Source organism: Narcine bancroftii, chromosome 11 (assembly GCF_036971445.1).
Source record: "Narcine bancroftii isolate sNarBan1 chromosome 11, sNarBan1.hap1, whole genome shotgun sequence".
Lineage (NCBI taxonomy): Eukaryota > Metazoa > Chordata > Chondrichthyes > Torpediniformes > Narcinidae > Narcine > Narcine bancroftii.
In genome coordinates, this window is record NC_091479.1 from 46711291 (window position 1) to 46734765 (window position 23475).

Here is a 23475-nt window from a genome sequence, read left to right on the forward strand (position 1 = left end):
AACATTCTCCCTACTGTGAACCTCGTGTCACAGTATCTTACACAGTTTGTCGTACATTACTGTTAAACATTCTCCCCTCTGTGAACCTGGTGTCACAGTATCTGACACAGTTTATCGTACATTACTGTTAAACCTTCACCCCACTGTGAACCTGGTGTCACAGTATCTGACACAGTTTATTGTACATCATGTTAAACATTCTCCCTACTGTGAACCTGGTGTCACAGTATCTGACACAATTTATCGTACATTACTATTAAACATTCTCCCCAATGTGAACCTGGTGTCACAGTATCTGACACAGTTTATTGTACATCATGTTAAACATTCTCCCTACTGTGAACCTGGTGTCACAGTATCTGACACAGTTTATCGTACATTACTGTTAAACATTCTCCCCAATGTGAACCTGGTGTCACAGTATCTGACACAGTTAATTGTGCATTAGGTTAAACCTTCTTCCCGCTGTGAACCTGGTGTTACAGTACCTACTTAAGTCTACTGTTTATCAACGTTAAAACTTCTACCCACTGTGAATCTAGTGTCACAGTATCTGACACAATTTATCGTACATTAATGTTAAACATTTTCACTCCCGTGAACCCATTGTCTCAGTATCTATCTCAGTCCACCGTACATCACCGATAAACATTCTCCCCACTGTGAAGCTGGTGTCAGAGTATCTGCGTACGTCTATCGTACATCACCATTAAACATTCTCCCAACAGTGAAAACAGTGTCACTTTCTCTGCCACGGTTTATCATACAGAACTGTTAAACGTTCTCCCCACCGTCAATCCCGTCAGTGTCGTAGCATCTGCCTCAGTTTCTCGTACATCATCAGTAAACCTTTTCCCCACTGTGAGGCCGATTTTACTGTACCTACCACAGTTTATCGTACATCACCATTAAACCTTCTCCGCGCTGTGCACCTAGAGCCATGGTATCTACCTCAATTCACCGTATATCATCGTTAAATCTTCTTCCCACTGTGAATACAGTGTCACAGTATTTGCCTCAGTCTACTGTACATCACCGTTAAACTTTATCCCCAATGTAAACCATTTGTTAAAGTTTCTGCGAGCATTTATCATACATTACAGTTAAACCTTCTCTCCATTGTGAACACTGTATCATAGCTTCTGCCTCAGTCTACCATACATCACTTTTAAAACTTATCCCCACTGTGCACCTGGTGACACAGTATCTATCTCAATTTACCATACATCAGCGTTGAACCTTATCCCCCAATGTGAACAATTTGTCAAAGTTTATGCCAGCGTTTATTGTACATCACAGTTAAACCTTCTCCCCACTGTGAACACTGTGTCATAGTATCTTACACAGTTTATTGGACATGAGTACTAAACATTCTCACTACTGTGAAACAGGTATCACTGTATCTGCAACAATGAATCGTGTATCACTGTTTACCCTCCTTCCCACTGTGAACCTGGTGTCAAATTATCTGTCTCAGTCTATCGTACATCACCGTTGATTTATCTCTCAACTGTGAATTCATTGTCACAGTATTTGCCACATTATATCATACATCACTGTTAAACCTTCTCCCTAATGTGAACCCACTGTCACAGAAACTACCTAATTCTACCGTACATTAATGTTAAACCATCTACCTACTGTGAAACCGGTATCACTGTATCTGCAACATTGAATTGTGTATCACCGTTAAACCTCTTTCCCACTGTGAACCTGGTGTCACAGTATCTGCCCCAGTTTATCTTACATGACTGATAAACCTTCTTCCGACTGTGAACCCGGTGTCACAATGTCTACCTCAGTTTACCATATATCACCAATAATTCCTCTCCCCACTGTTTACCCAGTTTCACAGTATCTATCTCAGTCAACCATACATCAGCGTTAAACCTTCTCCCCACTGTGAACCCGGTGAAATAGTATCTGCCTCAGTCTCCCGAAAATCACCATTAAAATTTCTCCCCACTGTTAAATCTGTGTCTCTGTATCTGCACCAATGTATCACGTGTCACCTTTACACCTCCTCCACACTGTGAACCCGGTGTCACAGTACCTGCCACAGTTCATTGAACCTCACTATTAAACCATCTCACTAATGTGCACCCGGTTTCACAGTATCCATCACATTCCACCGTACATCTCTGTTAAACCTTCTCACTACTGTGAACTTGTTGTCACAATATCTGCCATGTCTATCGTACATTAAGTTAAATGTTCTCCCCAATGTGAACCATTTGTCACTGCTTCTGCCATAGTTTATCGTACATCACAGTTAAACCTTTTCACTGCTGTAAACCCATTGTCTCAGTATCTATCTCATTATCATTAAACCTTCTCCGGACTGTGAACCTGGTTTCACAATATCTTATACAGTTTATCATACATTAGTGTTAAACCTTCTCCCTGCCGTTAACCCAGTGTCACAATGTTTGTGACAGTTTTTCGTACATCTCCGTGAAACATTCTCCCCACTGTGAAGCTGTGGTCAGATTACCTGCCTCAGTCTGCCAGATACAACACCGATTGCACTCAGCCAAAGGTGCTGTAGTTGAGTTCAGGTGGCCAGAGGTGTCTGCTCAAGAAGGCCAGGGGCTGCCATTGCCCTTCAATGAATTGCTCCATTGCGCCCCCTACTGCTGTGCTGGAAGCATCTACTGTGAGAGTGGTGGGTGCATCTGGCCTGGCGTGTACCAGAAGGATGGTGTTGGCCAGTGCGTCCTTGGCCCTCTGGAACACCTCCAAATCCTCATTGTCCCAGGTAATGTCTTTACCTTTCTCCGCATGATGTGGGCCACTACTGGTATGAATTGGTTATAAAAATTAATTGTACTGGTGAATTTATGGTGTGTTTGGGTAAGCACTGAACAGCCTCTACATTTTCAAGCAGGGGCTTAGTTCCGTGCCTGTTGATTTATGCCCCAGGAAGTCAAACGTTTCCAGCCTGAACTGGCAATAAGTAAGGTTTATAGTAAGTCCAAATTCCTGCAGCCGGGTGCACAGTCGCCTTAGGTGGTCTCTGTTTAGCTTCATTGCCACCAACTTGATATCTTGTGGTTACTGCCACCCTCTGCTGTTGGAGAATATATTCCTTGGTCTCAGCCCCTCAATGTGACTAAGAGCCCCTTAAATGCCCCAAATGTTTTGGCCTTCACTCCTGGCAAGGCATTCCTGGCACCCACAATTCTGGGTAAAAGAAAATACCCCTGATATCTCCCCTAAATCTTCCTCCCTTTGCTTTAGACAGATGTCTTCTAGTGTTTGCTACTCCCATGTGCGTTTCAGGCAAACTGAAGGGCATCTTTCACCGAGTTTCTGGTTTTCCAGCAGTTCTGGATGTCTGTCTCTGGATGCTCAGCTCCGTGGACCACCCCGCAGTATCCCATCTAGTCCTAGAGTCTCTGTGTCAGACATTCTCTGCTGACCACTGCCTGATGGCTTTGTGGTCAAATGTGTTTGTCTATGAAACCGTTCCCAGGAAGGTAAAGGGGCAAAGTCTTGCTGACTGGAACATTGTGCAGCACCAGGGCCAGGCCAATCTTTCGCAACATCTGAGCCAGGTAGAACCTCAGCACATAGCGGCATTTGGTGCCCTTGCACTTTGGTTCCATGGACAGCCACACACAATGATGGCCATGCTGGTTACACCCTTGTCCCCATTGATTGAACATACATGGTCCTTCTCCAGACTCTATCCATTTTGGACCCCCACATGAATAGGAAATCTGTTTTGGGAATTGCCAGGGTGGAGGTGTGGAGACGGGCCACACCTGCCCCACGTGCAGCAGGACTGAGAGTTCCTTGCACCTTGCAACTGATGATCCGATTGACAGAGTTGGGCATCTCTGTGGTTCTCCTTGTCTCCTGGAGCTGGGGGTCTCTGTACTGCTCCCCATCTCCTTGAGTTGGTGCTTTGTTCTCCACCAGCCCCACAAGACAACCAAGACCCTTGGATGGAGAGCAGAGGTGCAGAGAGATCAGTGAGAACACGGGTAGTTTCAACAGGGTGGGGTCCATCCAGGTGCCTGATAACAGGTGGAAACCAAGGGGGAAGGAGAATGCAGGACATTCATTAGCAAGACATTGCGAGAGAGTGGATTCCTCGAACTCTTGAGGGGGGAAGGTGTTGATTGATCCATCGGTTTAGGTGGGGCAGGGTATAGACATGGCAGCTGACTGGAATTGTCAGCGGGATACTGAGACTTGGGAGAGGAGGGGAAGTAGGGTGCAGGAGTGTTCTGACGAGAGAGTGCTGAGGGAGAGGCAACATTGGTGGAACCTCAAGGTAAGGGACCCCTGATTATTTGCAGGGATGGCATTTGTAAATAGGTTTCGAGCACAGAGCCTCTTTGTCCCCCTGCCATCAGGAAGGAGATATGGAGGAATAGAAGCAGGACAGCCAGTTAGCTTCTTCCCACAGGCCTTGAGATTGACAAGGCAACATGAACTGTCTGGGAGCAAAGAATGAAAAGGGGGAGAGGAATATGGACTGATTACAACAGCTCAGCCAGCAAAAGAGAGGGGCCGAAGGTCCTGTTTCTGTGTTGTCTATCTGGACCAGCCTTTTGAGTTCAAGCTTAAAAAAACCCAACCATTTTTAAATTTAATAATAACGGTACAGAATGAATCAAGAGACAAGATGTCTGTCCAGCAGCGAGCATCGAAGGCACTTCCTGAAACCGAGGCTCTGAAACCACAGGGAGGTTCTGGCCGGAATGAGGCCCGACTTCTGCTAGAAGGAGGAGAGGAGAAGCAGGGATAATGTAGGGGAAGGGGTGGGGAAGGGAGGGGGTAGAGATACCTTCCTCCATTCACCTCCCCTTTCCTCCACCCCGTTCCCTGTCCTGGTTAAACTTGTACCTCTCACTTTGTTCGTTTTAGATTGGTCACAGTGTTCGAGCTACCATAAGAAAATAGACACCCACACCGAGAGCAGTTCAGTTTAAACAAATGTTTATTACAAATTCAAAAGCTGATTTGAAACTAAATTATGCAAGCCCTTCCCAATTATACTTATCAACGCCTGGACTGGTCCCAACTGCCGAAGCAAGGCAATGACTGCACACTTGTAATAGGTTGTCGGTGCGCTGGTTGCAGCTTCTCCACCTCCCTCGACCAGGACGTTAGCTGGACTCTAGAAGTTCTTCTTGCTGAAAGATGTTGCCACCACTCGGAGAGTCTCAAACTTCAGCAGCGGGACCATGGCTTATATTACCCAAAAACTGCTTACCCAAGCATGTATTCCCAGCGCAGTAAGAAAGATAAGCGAGCAAGCTAGCATGTTAGGCTTCTAAGAAATAACGTAATTTTCAGCTTATCACTTTGAATACAATGGTTATTTTGCATCAAGGCTAGGCCTCTGACAGTCTGTGACGAAAACAAGCAGGAAGATTAAATGTTCTTGGTACACAGATGTCCTTTTGTCAGATAACTGCATCTCTGGCCCCTTGGTGGAATTTAGCTTACGTCTGCTGATTGTAAAAAACAAGCAGGTTCTCAGCCTTGCAGAAGCAAAGGTTGCAAAGGAAAAAAAAAACACGGTTTAAATCTTCTATTACATTCCCTTCCCCATTCCCCTTCCCCTTTCCTTCCCCCGCTCGCCTCCCGGTTCCCCTCCCCCTTCCCATTCCCCTACTCCTAACTCTAACCCCTAACAAACCCTAACCTTAACACTACCGATACCCCCTATCACTACTCCACATCCCCTAACTCTACCCCTACCCCGTCCCCTAACTCTATCTCTACCCCTACGACGTCCCCTAACCCCAACCCTAATTCTGCCCACCTTCCTCTAACCCAAACACTCACCGCACCTCTATCTCCTACTCCTAACCCCTTCCCCTAAACCTAATACAAACCCACTTCCCCGAACTCTAATCCTAACCCTAAACCTAGACCTAATCCTAGCCCATGTCTCCTAACCCTAACCATGATGTTACCTCAATCCCGGCCCTAACCCTTACTCTCACCCAACCCAAGCCTAAACCCTACCCCTATCCTCTACACCTCTCTCCTTCCCCAAACCATACCCCTTACCCCTATCCCATACCCACACCCCCAAGCCTACCCCTTACTCACCCCGCTTCCATTACCCTCTTTCTCCTACCCCCCTTCCCCTACCACTCCTTCCCCCGGTTAGGGTAGGAAGGGGAAAGGGGGGGAAGGGGAGGTGAAGGGAGGAGGGCTGAGGGAAGGGGAATGTAAGCAGGAGGGGGTTGGGATGGAGGAGGTGCAGGGGAGAAAGGGGGTGTGGGTAAAGGGACATAGAAAATGCAGGGAATGGGGTTGGCAGGGCCAGAGGGAGAAGAAGGGGAGAGATTCAGGCCATCATGATGTTGTCCATCCTCTGTTCAGCTGGGATGCGAGGTTCTTCTGGACTTGTGTCTTGTCTCTGAGATCACTCCTTCTCCTGGGAAGAGAAATACGAGTGATAGAGATGCTGTCTCCGAGGCCTGATCATAATGATTTTGGAGGGTCCCAATTCTTCCCCCATCACCCCCCTCCCTACCCCTTCACACTAGGGCCTTTCCACTTCCTCTGCTTTACCTGAGGAAGTGTGTTTTTGAGAAAAGCACAATCTATCTGTGCAGAGCTCAGAGCACCGTGTCCCCATCAGGCAACACCCTGGTTCACCACTACATGACAGCAAGATGCTGGACAAATCATGGATGGATCAGTCGAGTCCCTTCAGCTGACCCATCTGAACCTACCCCACAACAATATTACCCTTCCCTTCCTCACACCAGTACCCTCTGTTTTTCTTTTATTCCTGTCCCCATATTAAAATCTTTTTTATGCCTTTTTTGGACCAGCCTCCTTTAAATCAAATATTATAACAATTAATATCAAATCACAACGTTACAGTGTTTACAAATATATGTTGATAACATATAAAAAAGAAAAGAAAGGAAAAGAAACTAAGATACGACTGTAGCGGCGGCTACTCTGTTACTGAATGACCTCACAAACAGACGGGTTGAGTTTAGTGAGCAAAAACTCCTTTATTCAGGTCTTATGCTCCGAGCCCGGACCTGGCTGAGAAGCACACCGGGGGCCCTGATGTCACTGGGGGGTCACGTGGGCCGCAGGTTGCGGGCTTCTGAGTCTGGTGCCGACGTCGGCGAGAAACCCCCGACAGCGCCATTTTGGCTGGCTGCCCCGCCACGTGCGTGACATGAGGGGCTAGATCGCCTGCCTCATGGCTTGCCGCCACACACCCCCCCAGAACCGGCGTCAATGGCCTTTTTTGCCGGGCAGCCTCGCTTCTTGGGTTGAGCCGCAACCACTGCCTCGTTGGGATCGAGGTGTGCTTTCTTTAATCTGTCCACAGTAAACAGTTCCCTCTTACCACTGATGTCTGGTGTGAAGGTGGATCCCGAATGCTGGATGACTCTGTACAGCCCTTCATATAGTCTTTGAGGGAGTGCTGTGGAAGGGCCTCATCTGATAAAAAACATACTCTGTGGAATACAGCTCACTGGGGATGTAAGAGGCCTGTGTGCTATGTCTGGGCGGTGGTGGGGGTGTGAAGGAGTCCAACTGGGCCCGCAGGCAGAGAAGTAAACCGTGCGGTGACTGTTGCAGGTTGTGAGGTGCATTGATAAACTCACCAGGCAGGGCTAGTGGTTTACCGAAGACCAGATCAGCAGATGACATTTGCAGGTCTTCTTTGGGTGTCGAGCGGATTCCCAGGGGTACCCAAGGCAGCTCATCCACCGAGTTGGGGCCGGTGAGGCAGGCCATAAGTGCCGACTTAAGGTGGCGATGCAATCGTTCGACCAGTCCATTGGCAAGTGGGTGATAGGCCATTGTGTGATGCAGCTCAATTCCCAGTCTGTTGGTGAGCTGTGCCCAGAGTGAGGTGGGCCGGGATGCCGAACCAGGTAACCCAACCTGCTTGGGAACAGGAGTCCGTGGAGACATCTGGCATCGGGATCACCTCAGGTCAACGAGTGGTGCAGTCTACCAATGTGAAAGGATAACAGTTACTTCGGGAAATGGGTAAGGGGCTGGCAATGTCCACATGTATGTGGCTGAAAAGTCTCGGACGTGTTCAAAATCGAGCACGGGCATTCTGGTGTGCTTGTGTACCTTGGAAAGCTGGCAATGGGTGCAGGTTCTGCCCCAGTCCACAATCTGCTTTCGAAGCCCATGCCAGACGAAGTGTTCTGCCACCATATGAACCTTGGACCTGATGGAAGGGGTGGAAAAGGTCATGGATATGGTGAAGACTTGCCTGCGCCACTGCTGGGGAACCATTGGTCACAGGGTGCTCATCACTGAGAGGATTCAGGAGGATCAGGAACCGCAGGCCCATGATGGTAGTCCTGAAGGCCTGCATCTCCTCATCGGACTTCTGATCCGGGACAAGCTAGTCGTAATCTAGTCTGGGTATCAGCGAGCAAATGGCCGGTTGGGAGAGCGCTACAGTAACCACATTGTCTTTCCCTGCCTTGTGCTGAATGTGGGTGGTGAACTCCAATACAAAGGACAGGTGACGGTGTAAGTGGGCCGACAGGGATCTCTAGCTATAGCGACAGCTTGAGTGAGGGGCTTGTGGTCGGTATAAATTGTGAAAGGCCTCCCCTCCAAGAAATAGCGAAAATGAGGCACAGCAAGGTACATCCCCAGAAACTCACGGTTGAAAGCACTATACTTGCAGTCTAGCGGATGAAGAAGTTGGCTAAAGAATTCCAGTGGTTTCCACTGTCCATTAACCTGCTGCTCCAAGACAGCACCAATGGTATTGGCAGAGGCACTGATGGAGAGCACCATAGGAAGGTCGGTGCGTGGGTGGAGGAGCAGGGTAGCCTTCACGAGGGCAACCTTCGTGGCTTTGAACGCCCTGTTGGCCTCTGGAGTCCAGGCGAGTATCTTCTCCTTGGCGAAGTGTGTCTGCATGATGTGTGCAGCTCCTGGAATGAATCGGTTATAGAAGTTTACCATACCTGCGAACTCTTGTAACCCCTTGTGGTTGTCCGGGCATGGAAAGTCTCTGATTGCAGTGACCTTCATAGCAGCTGGTGTAGCTCCTTCGGCCATGATGATGTGGGCCAGAAACTTCATGGACTCTTTCCGGAACTGGCATTTGGCCAGGTTGATTGTTAGGCCAGATTCGGCCAGTCGGGAGAAGTGGGTGTGCAGGTGAGACTTGATTTGTGCCCAGTCTCTGCCTGCGACAAGAATGTCATCCAGATAAATGAACATGATATTCAAATCCCTGCGCACCGTATTCATGAGGTGCTGGAAAGTCTGGGTGATGTTCTTGAGCTCGAAAGGCATGCGTAGAAATTCAAACAAGCCGAAGGGGGTGATGATGGCCATTTTGGGGATGTCCTCAGGCTACAATGGGATTTGATGACACACGCGCACCAGATCGACCCTGGAGAATAACCTCGCGCCATGCAGATTGGCCGTAAAATCCTGAATGAGAGGGATGGGGTAAGGGTCAGGTACTGTCGTGTCATTAAGCCATCGCTAATCTCTGCAGGGGCGTGTAATGGAGGATTAAAACCATGTACTCAGATGCTTTTTGCTTATGTGGAACTGACGACACTGGGTCCACACGCAGGTCACCTAACTTTCAGAACTAGCAGATGTAATTAAACTCAGCCATGGGGACTTATCTGAAGATACACTTTGAAATGGAATTCCACCGTGAGGCCCAGGGAAAGCAGCTGTCAAATACGACACTCTGAAATTGACGTATTGGTCACAACCTGTCTTGCTCAAGAAGTTTTAATGAGTCCTTGTATCTACGAGATAAACCAGGATATCATAGCATCCTGCTCCATAATAATTAATCTTCTAAATTGTAGAATAGTATGCTCAGCTTTGATTTTGACTGACAAATGTTAGAGGGAGTGGGTGCATGATTAATTGTTTTTGGGGTATAAAAGTCTGTGGTCCTGCTGCTGAAGTTTAGACTCTCCGAGGGGTGGGAACACCCCTTGTCAAGAAGGAAGAACAGCCAGAGTCCGAGCAACGTCCCGGTCGGGGGAGGTGGAGAAGCTGCTACCAGCGCCCTGACAACCTACTACAAGTGTGCAGTTGTTGCCTCGCTTCGGCAGTTGGGACCAGTCCAAGCGTTGATAAGTATAGTTGGGAAGGGCTTGCATATTGTAGTGTGAAATCAGCTTTTGAATTAGTAATAAACATTTGTATAAACTGAACTGCTCTCGGTGTGTGTGTCTATTTTCTTTCGGTAGCTAAAACACTGTGACCAATCTAAAATGAACAAAATGAGAGGTATAAGTTTACCCAAGACAGGGCGCCAGCCACAGGAGGCTCTGGACCAGGTGGAGCGGCGAGGCCCCAGTTCCTGCAGATGCGAGAACTCCTCTTTCGCTATCTGGAGCTTATCCGGCAGGTTTAACAGTAATGTATAATAAACTATGTCAGATATTGTGACACGAGGTTCACATTGGGGAGAATATTTAACAGTGATATACGGTAGAGTTTGGCAGATACTGTGACATCAAGTTCACATTGGCGAGAAGTTTATGGTGATGTACGGAAGACTGACGCTGATACGGTGACACTGCATTCACAATAAGGAGAAGGTATATCAGTGATGTACAATAAACTGTGGAATATACTGTGACACAATAACACCAGGCTCACATTGGGAAGAAGGTTTACTGGTGATGTACGGTAGACTTTGGCAGACTCTGTAACACCAAGTTCACAGTAGTGAGAAGGTATAATAGTGATGTACGATAAACTGTGCCAGATACAGTAAAACTGGTCACACAATGGGGATAAGGTTTAATGGTGATGTGTGGTAAACTTAGGCTGATACTTTAACACCAAGTTAACAGGGGGAGAATATTTAATGTTGATTAAAGGTAGACTGAGGCAGAAACAGAGGACTGTGAAGGTTTAACAGTGATTTACTATAAATTGTGTCAGATACTGTGACAAGATGGCGCAGAGGGTAGACATGTGGTTCCACCCTTCCCCAGTTAGACTATTAAATGCTCAATTTTAAAAGTTGTAAAATTGATTAAAAATACTGTTTATAGACTTTGGAATAGTCGAGGATCGAAATAGCTGCAAATTTTAAAAAAAGTGAAAACTCAGTTACAGAAGAAATTACCTTACAAAAGTGTTGAAGAATCGAGGCCTAGTTCAAGTTGAAGCAATGGAGTCGTTGACTGGAGTCCCCAAGCCTCAGAAGACTCCTGCCTGGCTTAGTATTACAGCAGCGCCATCTTGTGCAATCGCAAGATGGTGCAGGCTCAGCGATGAGTTTGGCTGGTTTCAACTCATACGCTCGTTAACTCGGGGGCGAGGACGGGCCAACTGCGTGCCTGCAGCATTGCCTGGTGGTCCGGGGGTGCGCAGTGTAGCGTCGGAAGATACACCTGCGCGGTGGGTGGCCCGACCAGGCATGCGCCATGCGTCGAGGGTCCACGAACCTTTGGAGAAGGTGTGGGCTATGGGGGAGCCCGAGTGATGGCCAGCTGACGAGGTAGGCATGCTGTTGTCGGGTGTCCAGACCTGCAGCTGCACTGGAAGAGAACCTACTGCTTTGGAGGAAGAAGAGAGCTCAACTTCATTTGAATTTGAAGAACTGGGGACTGAGGCAAAAGACGGTCGGCCTCAAAGGGAGGTGATGGATCCTGGACTGGATTCTGTGTTTCCAATTCTTGAAGAGATTGCTTAGCTCATGGAAGATATGGCAAATATATCAATGCAGATGACTCATCAGATGACTCAAGGATTTTTGGAAATGAAAACTCAGATGAACACTGTGTGTGAAGAAAGAACTTTTCTGAAGCAAGATATTAATGTAGTTAAGAGTGATGTTACGAGATGGACACGATCAGTGGATACTGTGCAAAATCATTTTAAAAAGATTGAGGAGGCTTTCTTGAATGCAAGAGTCAAGTGGAGAGTAATAGAGAAAAAATGGAAATAGTGGAAGATCCTTTTGTAGATTGGGGGATTCAGAAGAAGGAATTATTGAAGAAGTTGGGCTCATTAGAAAACCAAAGTCGTAGAAATAATGTTATGATAGTAGGTCTTCCGGAAGATATGGAAGGTTTGGATCCGGTGAAGGTTTTGAAGAAATGGATCCCAAAAGTGTAGGGCAGGTAATTCATTCCAGATGGACTGGAATTAGATCGAGCAAACAGAGCGTTAAGGAAGAAACCGTTTCCAGGCCAATTACCACGAGCAGTTTTGATTCGCTGTTTTAAATATCAAGACAGAGAGGTGATCCTCCAATTGGTGGTGCAGAAAACACGGCAAAATCAGGCTCCACTGATGGTTCAAAATAATAGGTTTTTTTTTAAATGCAGATCTGAGTCAAGAAATTATCAGAAGATGCTGAGAATTTAATTCGGCTTAAGAAGTATTGTGGCGAAAGGGATATAAATTTGCTTTTCATTATGCAGCAGTATTGAAAGATTTTTATGGGAATTTTTAATCTCAGTTTTTTGAAAATGACCATGATGCTTTAATATTTGCTAATTCATTGCCAGATGTACGAGGAAATGGGCGATCATCACCATTGTCACCGAAGGGAAGGGTCAATGGGAATGGAAATGGGAAGATTGGAAAATATGGAAAGAATGGGAAAAAAGTTGAATTGAAGCAAAGTCTTCGCAATATTGAAGATCCGGAACAATCATTGGGACTGGAATCACTGGGTTGAATGTTTTTGTTTCAGGACTTTGTGAAAGTCTGACTGGGGGTGGGTGACACTGAGTCCTTTAGTCACCTGCCACTTGTGGACTTTACCACCCCCAGATTTTTAGGGGGCTACTACTTTTGAGTAGATTGTTTTGGGATTGATTTTTCTCTTTTTTTTTGGAACTTTTAAAATAGGTGGGGATTCGAATACAGCGAGACTTAGAAGGGGAGCATTATTTTATAGTAGGATTCACATTTGTGAGAAGGTTTAACAGTGATATACTATGACCTGTGTCAGATACTGTGACACCAGGGTCACAGAGGGATCAGATTTAACAGTGATGTACAGTATGTTGAGGAAGGTAATGTGACACCAGATGCACAGTGGGGATAAGTTTTAATGGTGATGTACTGTAGACTGAGGCAGATACAGTGGCACCAGGTTCAGAGTTGAAGAGGGTTTAACGATGATGTACGGTAGACTGAGACAGATACTGTGACAATGGGTTCACAGCAGTGAGAATGTTGAATAGTAATGTCCGATAAACTGTGTCAGATACAGAAGTTTAACAGTCATGTACGGTAGACTGAGGTAGATATTGTGACACCAGGTTCACATGGGAATAAGGTTTAACGATGATGTATGGTATGTTGAGATAGATAATGTGACACCAGGTGCACAATGGGGATAAGGTTTAATGGTGATGTACTGTAGACTGAGGCAGATACAGTGACAGCAGGTTCACAGCGGGGAGGAGGTTTTATGGTGATGTAAGGTAGACTTTGGCAGATAATGTGACACCGAGTTTACAGAAGTAAGAAGGTTTAAATGTGATGTACAATAAACTGTGTCAGTTAACGAGACACCAGATTCACAGTGGGAATCAGGTTTAACAGTGATGTATGGAAGGCTGTGGCAGAAACTTCGACACATGGTTCACAATGGGGAGAGGTTGATCACTAATGTACGATAAACCATGGAAGATACTGTGACAGCAGGTTCACAGTGGGGATAATGTTTTAAGGTGATGTACGGTAGACTGAGGCAGAAACTGTGAGACAGGATTCACATTTGTGAGAAGTTTAACAGTGATGTACTATAAACTGTGTCAGATACTGTGACGCCAGGTGCACAGTGGGTATAAGGTTTAACGATGATGTACGGTAGACTGAGTCAGATACTGTTACTCCGGGTTTTCAGTAGTGAGAAGGTTTAAAAGTTATGTTCAATAAACTGTGGCAGATACTGTGAAAGCAGGTTTACTATGGGAATAAGGTTTAACGTTGATAAAAAAAAATAAAATGTGGCAGATAAAGTGACAGAAGTTTCACTGTAAGAAGAAGGTTTAACGGTGATGTAAAATAAAATGTGACAGATAAAGTGACACCAGGTTCACATTGGGGAGAGGTTTAATGGTGATGTACGGAAAACTGAGGCAGATACTGTGACACCGAATTCACAATGGGGATAAGGTTTATCAGTGATGTATGCTAAACTGTAGAAGATACTGTAATCGCAGGTTCACAGTGGGGAGCAGGTTTAGCGGTGATGTACGATAAACTGTGGAAGATACTGTGACCCCAGGTTCACAGGGGGAATAAGGTTTATCAGTGTTGTACAATAAACTCTGTTAGATACTGTGACCCCAGGTTCAGAGTGGGAAGAATATTGAAGATGATGTACGGTTAACTTTGACAGATATGCTTACGCTGGATTCACTGTAGTGAGAAGGTTTAACAGTGATGTACAATAAATTTTGGCATATACTTTGACATTGTGATGGTACAGATCTATCACCAATGTATATAGTGTATATAGTTACAGTATCTAGACTGTATTTACAGCGATTGGCTGAGAGCTTAGCCACGCCTACTGTCTGGGCCTTAAAGGGTTCTGTCCCTAGCCAGGTCGGATCATTCTGGACTGGTCGGCCACCTGTGAAGAGCTCCTGTCTTTTGCTAATAAAAGCCTTGGTTTGTATCAACAAGTCTTTGATTCTTTTGACGAGCTCTACAATTTTATTAGCAAAAAGAAAAAATATTTTTTTTTAAACAGGATAGAGCGTTTGACTCGGCAAGAAGAACTTGACATCGACCCACAGTCAGGTACAGCCTTCAAAGCCTTTAAGTTCTGGCTAATGAACTTTGAAAACTTCCTGAGATTCATTCGGGTGGAGGAGGATAACCAGCGTCTAACATCATTGCTGTCTATGGTGTCCTTGAGAGTCTACGAGAACATCCAGGATGAGACCACTTACACCACAGCCATAAAGGTACTGAAAGAATTGTATGATCAACCGGTGAACAGAGTTCATGCCCGGCTCATGCTTGCGTCGAGGAAGCAACAGCCCAGCGAGTCCAGCAGGGCATATTTACAAGTATTAAAGGGATTGGGCAAGGACTGTAACTGTGTGGACAAAACTGCTGCCGAGATCACTAGCGACCTTGTCCGGGATGCCTATGTGGCCGGGCTCCGATCGAACGAAGTGAGGCTGTGCTTGCTCGAACAAGGGGTAGAAAAACTAGAGGACATGGTTTGGATTTTGATCACAATGGAGGATGCAGCCTTAACGCCCAATGAGCTCTCTAGGGACTGGACCACACGTTCTGATGTCGGTAGAGTGCCCTTCTACCTACCACCCCCCGAGATACTGATGGCCTATCGGCTGCTGCTACCCTGCCCCCTGCGAACCCAAAATGTTATTTCTGCGGGAGGGACAAGCACAGCAGGTCCCAGTCCCCAACAAGAAAAGCCAGGTCCCAGAAGTGCCTTAAAAAGGGCCACTTTGCTGCAGTCTGTAGGTCTAAAATGGCCGCCAGCACACACAGTGCCTCATGTGAAGCCCAACCACCACTATCCCATTCAAACTCTTCTTCCCCAGAGCTCTCGTCCAATGAGAGCGAGGGTTCCCTGCACGGCAACACCTAATGTCACGGAAATGCCAAACCCGGAAGGGGCAGCCCACCCTCGCAACCATGGTGTTGGCCCGCCTCTCGCCCCCGTGCGGAACACTCGACCCAGCCACGGTCCCGACTGTGGCAACCGCTGCTACTGCTGTCGCCACAGACACCCCCAGGGCCGACGCTGCTGCTGCCCACTCCCCGTCTGCCACTGCCGACGCCGCTGCTGATGTGGCCACCACGACCGACTGGGGACCGGCCGCGGCCAACGCTACCACTGTGGAATATACTGTGACCCCAGGTTCACAGGGGTAATAAGGTTTATCAGTGTTGTACGATAAATTCTGTTAGATACTGTGACCCCAGGTTCAGAGTGGGAAGAATGTTGAAGGTGATGTACGGTTAACTTAGATAATGCTGACACCGGATTCACTGTAGTGAGAAGGTTTAACAATGATGTACAATAAATTCTGGCATATACTTTGACATTGTGATGGGACAGATCTATCACGAATGTATATAGTGTATATAGTTACAGCGATTGGCTGTAACTATATTGGGGAGAAGGTTTAATGGTGATGTATGGTAGTGAGGCAGATATTGTGACACCAGGCTCATTGTATTGTTCATTTATCTTAATTACAACATCTAATTTATATGCTCCATTTTTTTGTGGTAACTTCCAAACATTCCATAAACTTCAATTCTAGTCAGATTTTGTTAATTTAAATAGGTCACCACTAAAAGCCCAAATTGTTTGGTTACTAAAGTACGCTGCACAAAATTAAATTCTTTACCTGGGTTTGGTTCAACGGCACTTCAGTCTCCTTCATTATTTTTTCAGTCCCATGTTTTGTGCTTTCTGCTTTGCTCAGCCAATTCCCCAAATGGGCATCCAGCCTCTGTCTTCTCAGCTTGACCCAACGTCTCCTCTGTAAACTTAAGCAAACCAAGGAGACCAAAGTTTTCACATCTGCATTTTCAAAAACAAAAATGACGCTGTGACTTGCAGTTTCAACAGATAGCAACCTGAAAGTTAAATACAATAATCTGCATCAGGAAGATTAAAGGGCTTTTTAAAAAAAATAATTTCCACTAATGAAAGAAAACTCCTCTGGGAACACCAGGCTCTTGTTGAACAATTCCTGTTGTATTCCTCAAAATGGTTTGAATCTTGATTTCAAGCAAAGTCATTTGGTGAGATTATTGGTCCAGAACAAACCCTGCCCACACACTCCCTTAAATACCTGTAAAGTCCTGGCTCAGCTCTGCTCGATGCTAAAGCTATCAGAGATTTTCTGATGATATAACGGTTTTCAGATGATGATTCGTTGAGCACAAATAAACACTAATGCTTCCCTGAACAACACACCTCTATCTGAAAACCAACAAGAACCTTCCCGAGTGGTAAACATTCACCTTTTGTGCACCAAAGTCTGGTGAGCTTTTGATATGTTCAATTCTGTGCAGAGTATAAGAATGGCCTGCAAACAGTGGACTTGGAGGAATGAGAAGTGAGATTGGACTGTGAATCAAGGAACTTTTCTGAACTTACACACACATTACACACACGTGCACTTAGAATTAGAAGGGGGGGGTAAGTTAGGTAAAGTAAGTTAGTAAAATGGTGATAAGTTAAAGAGTAATTCTGTTTTCATGTTTAAAGATAATTAAAATCAACTTTTATTTAAGCAACCTTTTGTCTTGATGAATATCTATTGCTGCTGTGTTTTGGGATCCTCTGGTCTCGTAACAAAGCACCAAGCTTCAGAACAACCCGAATTCTTTAGGTTGTGATATTTGTTCATAATTGGGCCCCGGCATCTTTTGAAAGTTATTATTTGACTCTTCAATAATTTTTGGTAAATATCAACAAGACATAATATCATTTCACTGTTGTGTTTGTGTCGTTGGACAATTCCCTTTCCATTCAATCAGAATTAGAGTTTTGGGTGCCGTATTTGAGAAAAGATGTGCTGGTGTTGGAGAAGGTCAGAGATGATTTACTGGAATGATATCAGGAATGAAAGGGTTAGTGTATGAGGAGCAATTGTCGACTCTTCGACTGTACTAGTTGGAGTACAGAAGGATAAGGGGGTCCTCAGAGGCATTTCAAATAATGGAAGGCCTGGACAGAGTACATATGGCAAAGATGTTTCCCATGGTAGGGGATTCTAGGACAGGAGAGCATAATTTCAGGATAAAAGGGTGTCAATTTAAAACAAATGTGGAACAAATTATTTTGTCAGTGGATCGTGAATCTGTGGAATTGAGGTCATTGGGCGTATTTCAGGCAGAGATTGACAGGTATTTGATTAGTCAAGGAATCAAGGGTAATGGGGAGAGAGCTGGGCAGTGGGGCTGAGTGCAAGAATAGTGGAATAGACTCAAAGGGCGTACTTCTACTCCTTTATCTTGTGATCTATATCCTGCTGGAGACCTAGACAACCTTCCTGTTGTTTTCCATTCTTAGAAAACAGTCTGCATCATGTGTTTATGTCATGTGAACCCATTTCCGATTGAATCGAATGCTACACGTGACCCACACTCCTCCAGGATATTTGCTCTCATGTTATGCCATTTTAGCCAATTCAATAAGATAACTAAAGACAGCTGCGTTTCTCTCAATGCAAATTCTACATTGACAGGACTACATCTTCCTCATTTTGAAAATTAGTATCGAACAGCTCAAATGAGATTTCTTGCTTCTTTTTTTGAAAGGGAAAAAATTGCCATGGGTTAAATTTGAATCAAATAAAATAGGAGAGTGGAAAAGCAGAAGAATTTATATCCAAGTGGGAATTGAAATTAATGGTTGGTGATAAAGATAAACCATTGTTTAAACATTTGATTAATATATGGAATAAAATAAATTGTGAAATTGGTGTAAGTGGATATACAAATCCTCGTCTCTTTTTCGAAGGATCATCAATTTCTGAATAGCTGGTTTCGTAAGGGGATTATAAATGTTGAAGATTGTGATGAAAGGGGTAAAATAATGTCATTTGAGCAACTGAGAAATAAATATCGTATAACTCATTGCAATCTTTTTTGCTCTTTCCAACTAAGGAAATATTTGAAGGATAAGTTAGGACCAACCATGTTGTACTGAAATAGAAATTCCTTATAAAGAGGAATTGTTAAAATGTTTACTTCGATAATGTATTCTTTATTGCTAGTAGGAATTTTTAAATGAGGAGTTCATAAGTCTAGACAAATGTGGGAAATGGATTTGAATGTTGTAGTAATGTATGATATAAATTAGTTCAGTATAATTGTTTTTACATCAGTCATGTACCAGATGTCAGCAAGGATTTTATCTGAAAGCTACACCTAGAATCAGGTGACTCACGCAGTTGGATATGAAAAGCACTGCAGGAAGCTGATTTGGCAATAGGGATCACGTGATCCAGGGGAGTTGTATTAATTCACTTCAACTCAGCAGTCTGGAATTATTGACCAGAGTTCCACACTACAGCAGTGAGGAAGGAATTTACAACTAGTTTTTCTTCTACAGTTACTTCTTACACTAGAGAAATTGATTAGAATAAAATCAGAATTATCAGATCAATGTTTTAAGTGTGGTGAAGATGTAGCAACTTTCTTGCATTCAACTTATCTTTGTCCTAATGTAAGATCTTTTTAGGGAGAATTATAAATTTTTTGAAACAAGCTACAGGAGATGTTTTTCCGCAAAATCAAACTTTATTTTTATTAGGAAATATTGAATGAACAAGGCCCAAATTAAAACTATTAATATATCAATTGAAATTTGTTAAATTAGCCTTAGTGGTGATGAGGAAATGTATTTCATTAGTTGGAAATCAGATATATTTTTAGGGATGCCAAGATGACATGCAAACATTCAAAGTTGTATTCTTTTGGAAAAAATTACATATAGCTTGAGAAATATATACTCTATGCTTTTCCAAATTTGGCACATGAATATTCAAATATTAGGCTTCAATTTGTAATAATGCCCTTTCCATCCCTCTAGACATGGGAGATTCTCCTCTAAGTTGTAAAATTTTAATTTAGATGTGTTAAATTTCCTCGGCACCGCGAACTCTAGGGAAGCGCAGGACTAGCGCAGGGCACCAGAAAACAAGAAGACCAAACCCCATCAACATCTTAGAAGCAGAGGATTCAATCCACAGGTCAGTGACAATGGAAGCAGACCAGTGAGGGGTTCTGCAGCTGAAGGACCCACACAGGTGACAGGCTGTTGGTGACTTGAGGAGAGGAACCCACGCAGGCTGTGGGCTTCCGGATAAAGCAGTCAAGGAACTCACACCAGGCAGTGGATTCCTAGAGACTGGTTGAAGACTGGCTAAAAGGGTGTCAGACCTGGGATATGAGTGGGTGCTGAAGGATTCCTAATCGTGTCAGAGGTTCAAAACTGGAGCTCGCATTACCAATGGCTTGGATTGGTCTGTGAGCACTGAAAGAGAATCCACAGACCCTCAGTGACTTGACCCAGGATTCGGGATGGTGGGGGTGGGGGAGAGTGACTCTCTTTTCCTTCCTTCTCTGGCTGCAAGAGGCATTTCAGCCAATTTCTGCCAATGGTGAATCTGTCTGTCTTTCACCAAGAAAAAAACAATTTTGTGTGATATGACACATTTTAAATACATGAGAGTAAATTGTCTCCTGAAATAGAGAGAGAGGTTCAAGTTTCAAACTATTATAAACTCCACTCACCAGAGCTACCTGGATTATACCTCTTCCCACTTATTTTTTTGCAAGGACACCATTAATTTTATCACAACTCCTCTGCTGCATCTGTCCTGTGACAGATTATATATTTTACATTGTATATAGAGATGTTTTTGAAGGATAGATTGTAGGAGTTGTATAGGTCACAAACAAATACAAACACTTTGCAAAACAGCTCTTACTTAAAATGCAAGAGCTTTGCCGAGAGTGAGTCATGCAGGCGCCGAGAGCTGCCGAGAGCCTTTGCAAAGACTGTCTAGCTAAATAATTTCAAAAGCAGGTGCAAAATGGAATATTGTTTTTAAAACAACATATTATTGGACTCAGAAGTTAACTGTTCTAAGAAGGTCATGTGCTTTTGCAAGCAGAGAGGAGACACCAAATAGGCTTTTTGCTAAAAGAGAGAGAGATGGCAAGCTGGCATCTTGTTGAAACCCCATTTTGAAGACGGTTTGTGAGTTCTCAATTCAGCCTGTTGAAAAACCTTGTTCTACATACAAGAGAAAATGGCTGGCTAGAAATGGTGTTTCACCTGAAATAAGTGAAACAAAAGGAACTCAATGGTGACCTGCAGAGGAGGTTATCATTTGGAAAACTCTGATGGTGAAAGTTTCTTTGGCAAGACACCAAAGTGGCTGATCAGAGGGAATCAGTTTTTGTGTGTCCAATGAGCAAGAAATCCCTCTCTGAAACCAACAAGAGCCTTCGTGGAGGGTAAACATTTACTTTTAAGCACCAGAGCTTGGTGAAAAGTCATAAATGTTGAATTCTGTGCACAGTATAAGAATTGATAGATACCGGTGAACTTGTAAGAGTGTCAAAGAACTTTATACACATTAAATACACCTGTGCTTAGAATTATAAAGGGTTAATGTTAGGCAGTTACATTAATAGTGATAGTTTAAAGTTTGATCCTGTTTTTTTGTTTCAAGGTAATTAAAAAGACATTTGTTGAAGTATCCGTTTGTCTTGGTGATTTTCTATTGCTGCTAGGTTTTGGGGTCCTCTGGGCCTGTAACAACCCCAAGTTTAGGTCTTCATACCTGGATACCCAAAATGTCTTATTTCTTCAATAATTGCCGATTCCCCCATACAGTCATTGATAAAGCCTGCAACCATATATCCAATTATCTTTCTGCCTTTACCCCATCTCCTTTCCGGCAAAACACGGACAGAATCCCGCAGATTTCTCACTTACCACCCATCAGCTGCCACATCTGACACGTTATCCTTGGACACTTCGAACTTCAGCACCATCCTCTAACCTGCTACATCTAACCCGCTCCACTCATATCCTTTTTTCATAGGTGCACGTCTTTCTGTGACTCCCTCGAAGGCACTTCCCTCTCCACCCACCACCACCTGATGCACTCCCCATTGGAACTGCAGAAATTGCCAAACTTGTCCCTACATCTCCTCTCACCTCCATCCAAGGCCACAATCAGGCCTTCCAGGTGAGGCAGTGTTTCACATGCATCCAATCCAACCTAATCTAATACATTTGGTAGACTCAGCTGACCTCAATATCAGCAAGAACTAATACAGACTGGGTGGCCATTTTGCTAAATACATGTGCTCCGTGGATCTAAACTTGAGCTTCCTGTGACCTACCATATCAATTCTCGAACCCTTCCAGCAACATGTCTGTTGGCCCCATCCTTCGCCAGGATGAGGGCAAACAATCTTAAAGAAAACACATTATATTCCTCCTGGGCAGCCTTAAACTCTATAGCATGAACACGAATGTTTCTAATTTAAGCAGCCACTCACCTCTGTCTGATTTCACTGTTTCCATCTCTTGATCTACTGCCCATTTGAATATAATTACTCCTTTAAGGCAGAAGACTTGACAGTGGTGTTTTCCCCATATAGCTTACATAGATACATAGAAGATAGGAGCAGGAGTGGGTCATTCGACCCTTCGAGCCCGCTCCGCCATTCAAAGAGATCATGGCTGATCTTAAAGTGCAGTACCCCGTCCCCGCCTTCTCTCCGTAACCCCTAATTCCCTTATACTGAAGAAATATATCTAATTCCCTCTTAAATATATTCAATGAACCTGCCTCTACTGCCCTCTGTGGCAATGAATTCCACAGATTCACCACCCTCTTGGTAAATAAATTCCTCCTCATCTCAGTCATAAATGGTTTGCCTATTATCCTCGAACCATGGCCCCGGGTTCTGGACTCCCCCACCATTTGAAACATCCCTTCCGCATCCATTCTGTCCAGTCCTGCCAGAATTTTATATGTCTCTATGAGATCCCCTCTCAATCTTCTCAACTCCAGCGAGTTCAATCCCAATTTGCACAATCTTTCCTCATAAGTCATTCCTGCCATTCCAGGTATCAGCCTGGTGAATCGCCTCTGCACTCCCTCCATTGCAAGAACATTCTTCCTCAGATAAGGTGACCAAAACTGCACACAATACTCCAGGTGTTGTCTCACCAAGGCTCTGTACAGCTGCAGTAAGATATCCTTATTCCTATACTCAAACCCTCTTGATATGAAGGCCAACATACCATTTGCCTTTTTAACCGCCTGCTGTACCTGCATGCTCACCTTCAGTGACTGGTGCTCAAGAACCCCCTAGGTCTCTCTGCACTTCCCCATCTCCCAATCTATTGCCATTCAAATAGTAATCTGCCCTCTGGTTTGTATTACCAAAGTGGATAACCTCACATTTATCCACATTGTAGTGCATTTGCCATGTATCTGCCCAGTCCCCCAATTTATCCAAATCACACTGGAGCTTCCTGACACCCTCTTCAGTGCACACTAGCTTAGTGTCGTCTGCAAATTTGGAGATATTACATCCAATCCCCTCATCTAGATCATTAAAGTAAATTGTGAACAGTTGGGGTCCCAATACAGATCCCTGTGGCACCCCACTGGTCACCGCCTGCCACTCAGAAAACGAGCCATTTATCCCAACTCTCTGTCTTCTATCTGCCAGCCAGTTCTCAATCCACATCAATACCTTGCCCCTCATCCCATGAGCCTTGATTTTGCATGCCAGACATTTATGTGGGACCTTATCGAAGGCCTTTCGGAAGTCCAGGTACACCACATCCACTGGCTCTCCCCCATCTATATTTCTATATTATCTCAAAGAATTCCAATACATTTGTCAAGCACGATTTTCCTTTTGTAAATCCACGTTGACTCTGTCCGATCCCTTCTCTGCTAGTCATAGGCTCCGCTATTACATCCTTAATAATGG

At 44.6% G+C, this 23475-nt stretch overlaps 1 protein-coding gene across 4 annotated transcripts in view; it reads left to right on the top strand.

Annotated features, from left to right (window-relative positions):
• The window catches only part of LOC138745756 (uncharacterized), a 404057-nt gene that overhangs the window by 327101 nt on the left and 53481 nt on the right, over positions 1 to 23475 (top strand). For 3 of the 4 annotated variants that reach the window (XM_069903032.1, XM_069903033.1, XM_069903034.1), the window contains exon 3: positions 14693 to 17232. The exons of the other annotated variant lie outside the window; for it this stretch is intronic. In XM_069903032.1, the coding sequence (XP_069759133.1) occupies positions 14775 to 15767 (993 nt within the window). In that variant the 5' untranslated portion in view covers positions 14693 to 14774 and the 3' untranslated portion in view covers positions 15768 to 17232. Of the gene's footprint in view, positions 1 to 14692; positions 17233 to 23475 lie in introns of those variants that run through there. 4 annotated transcript variants of the gene reach the window in all.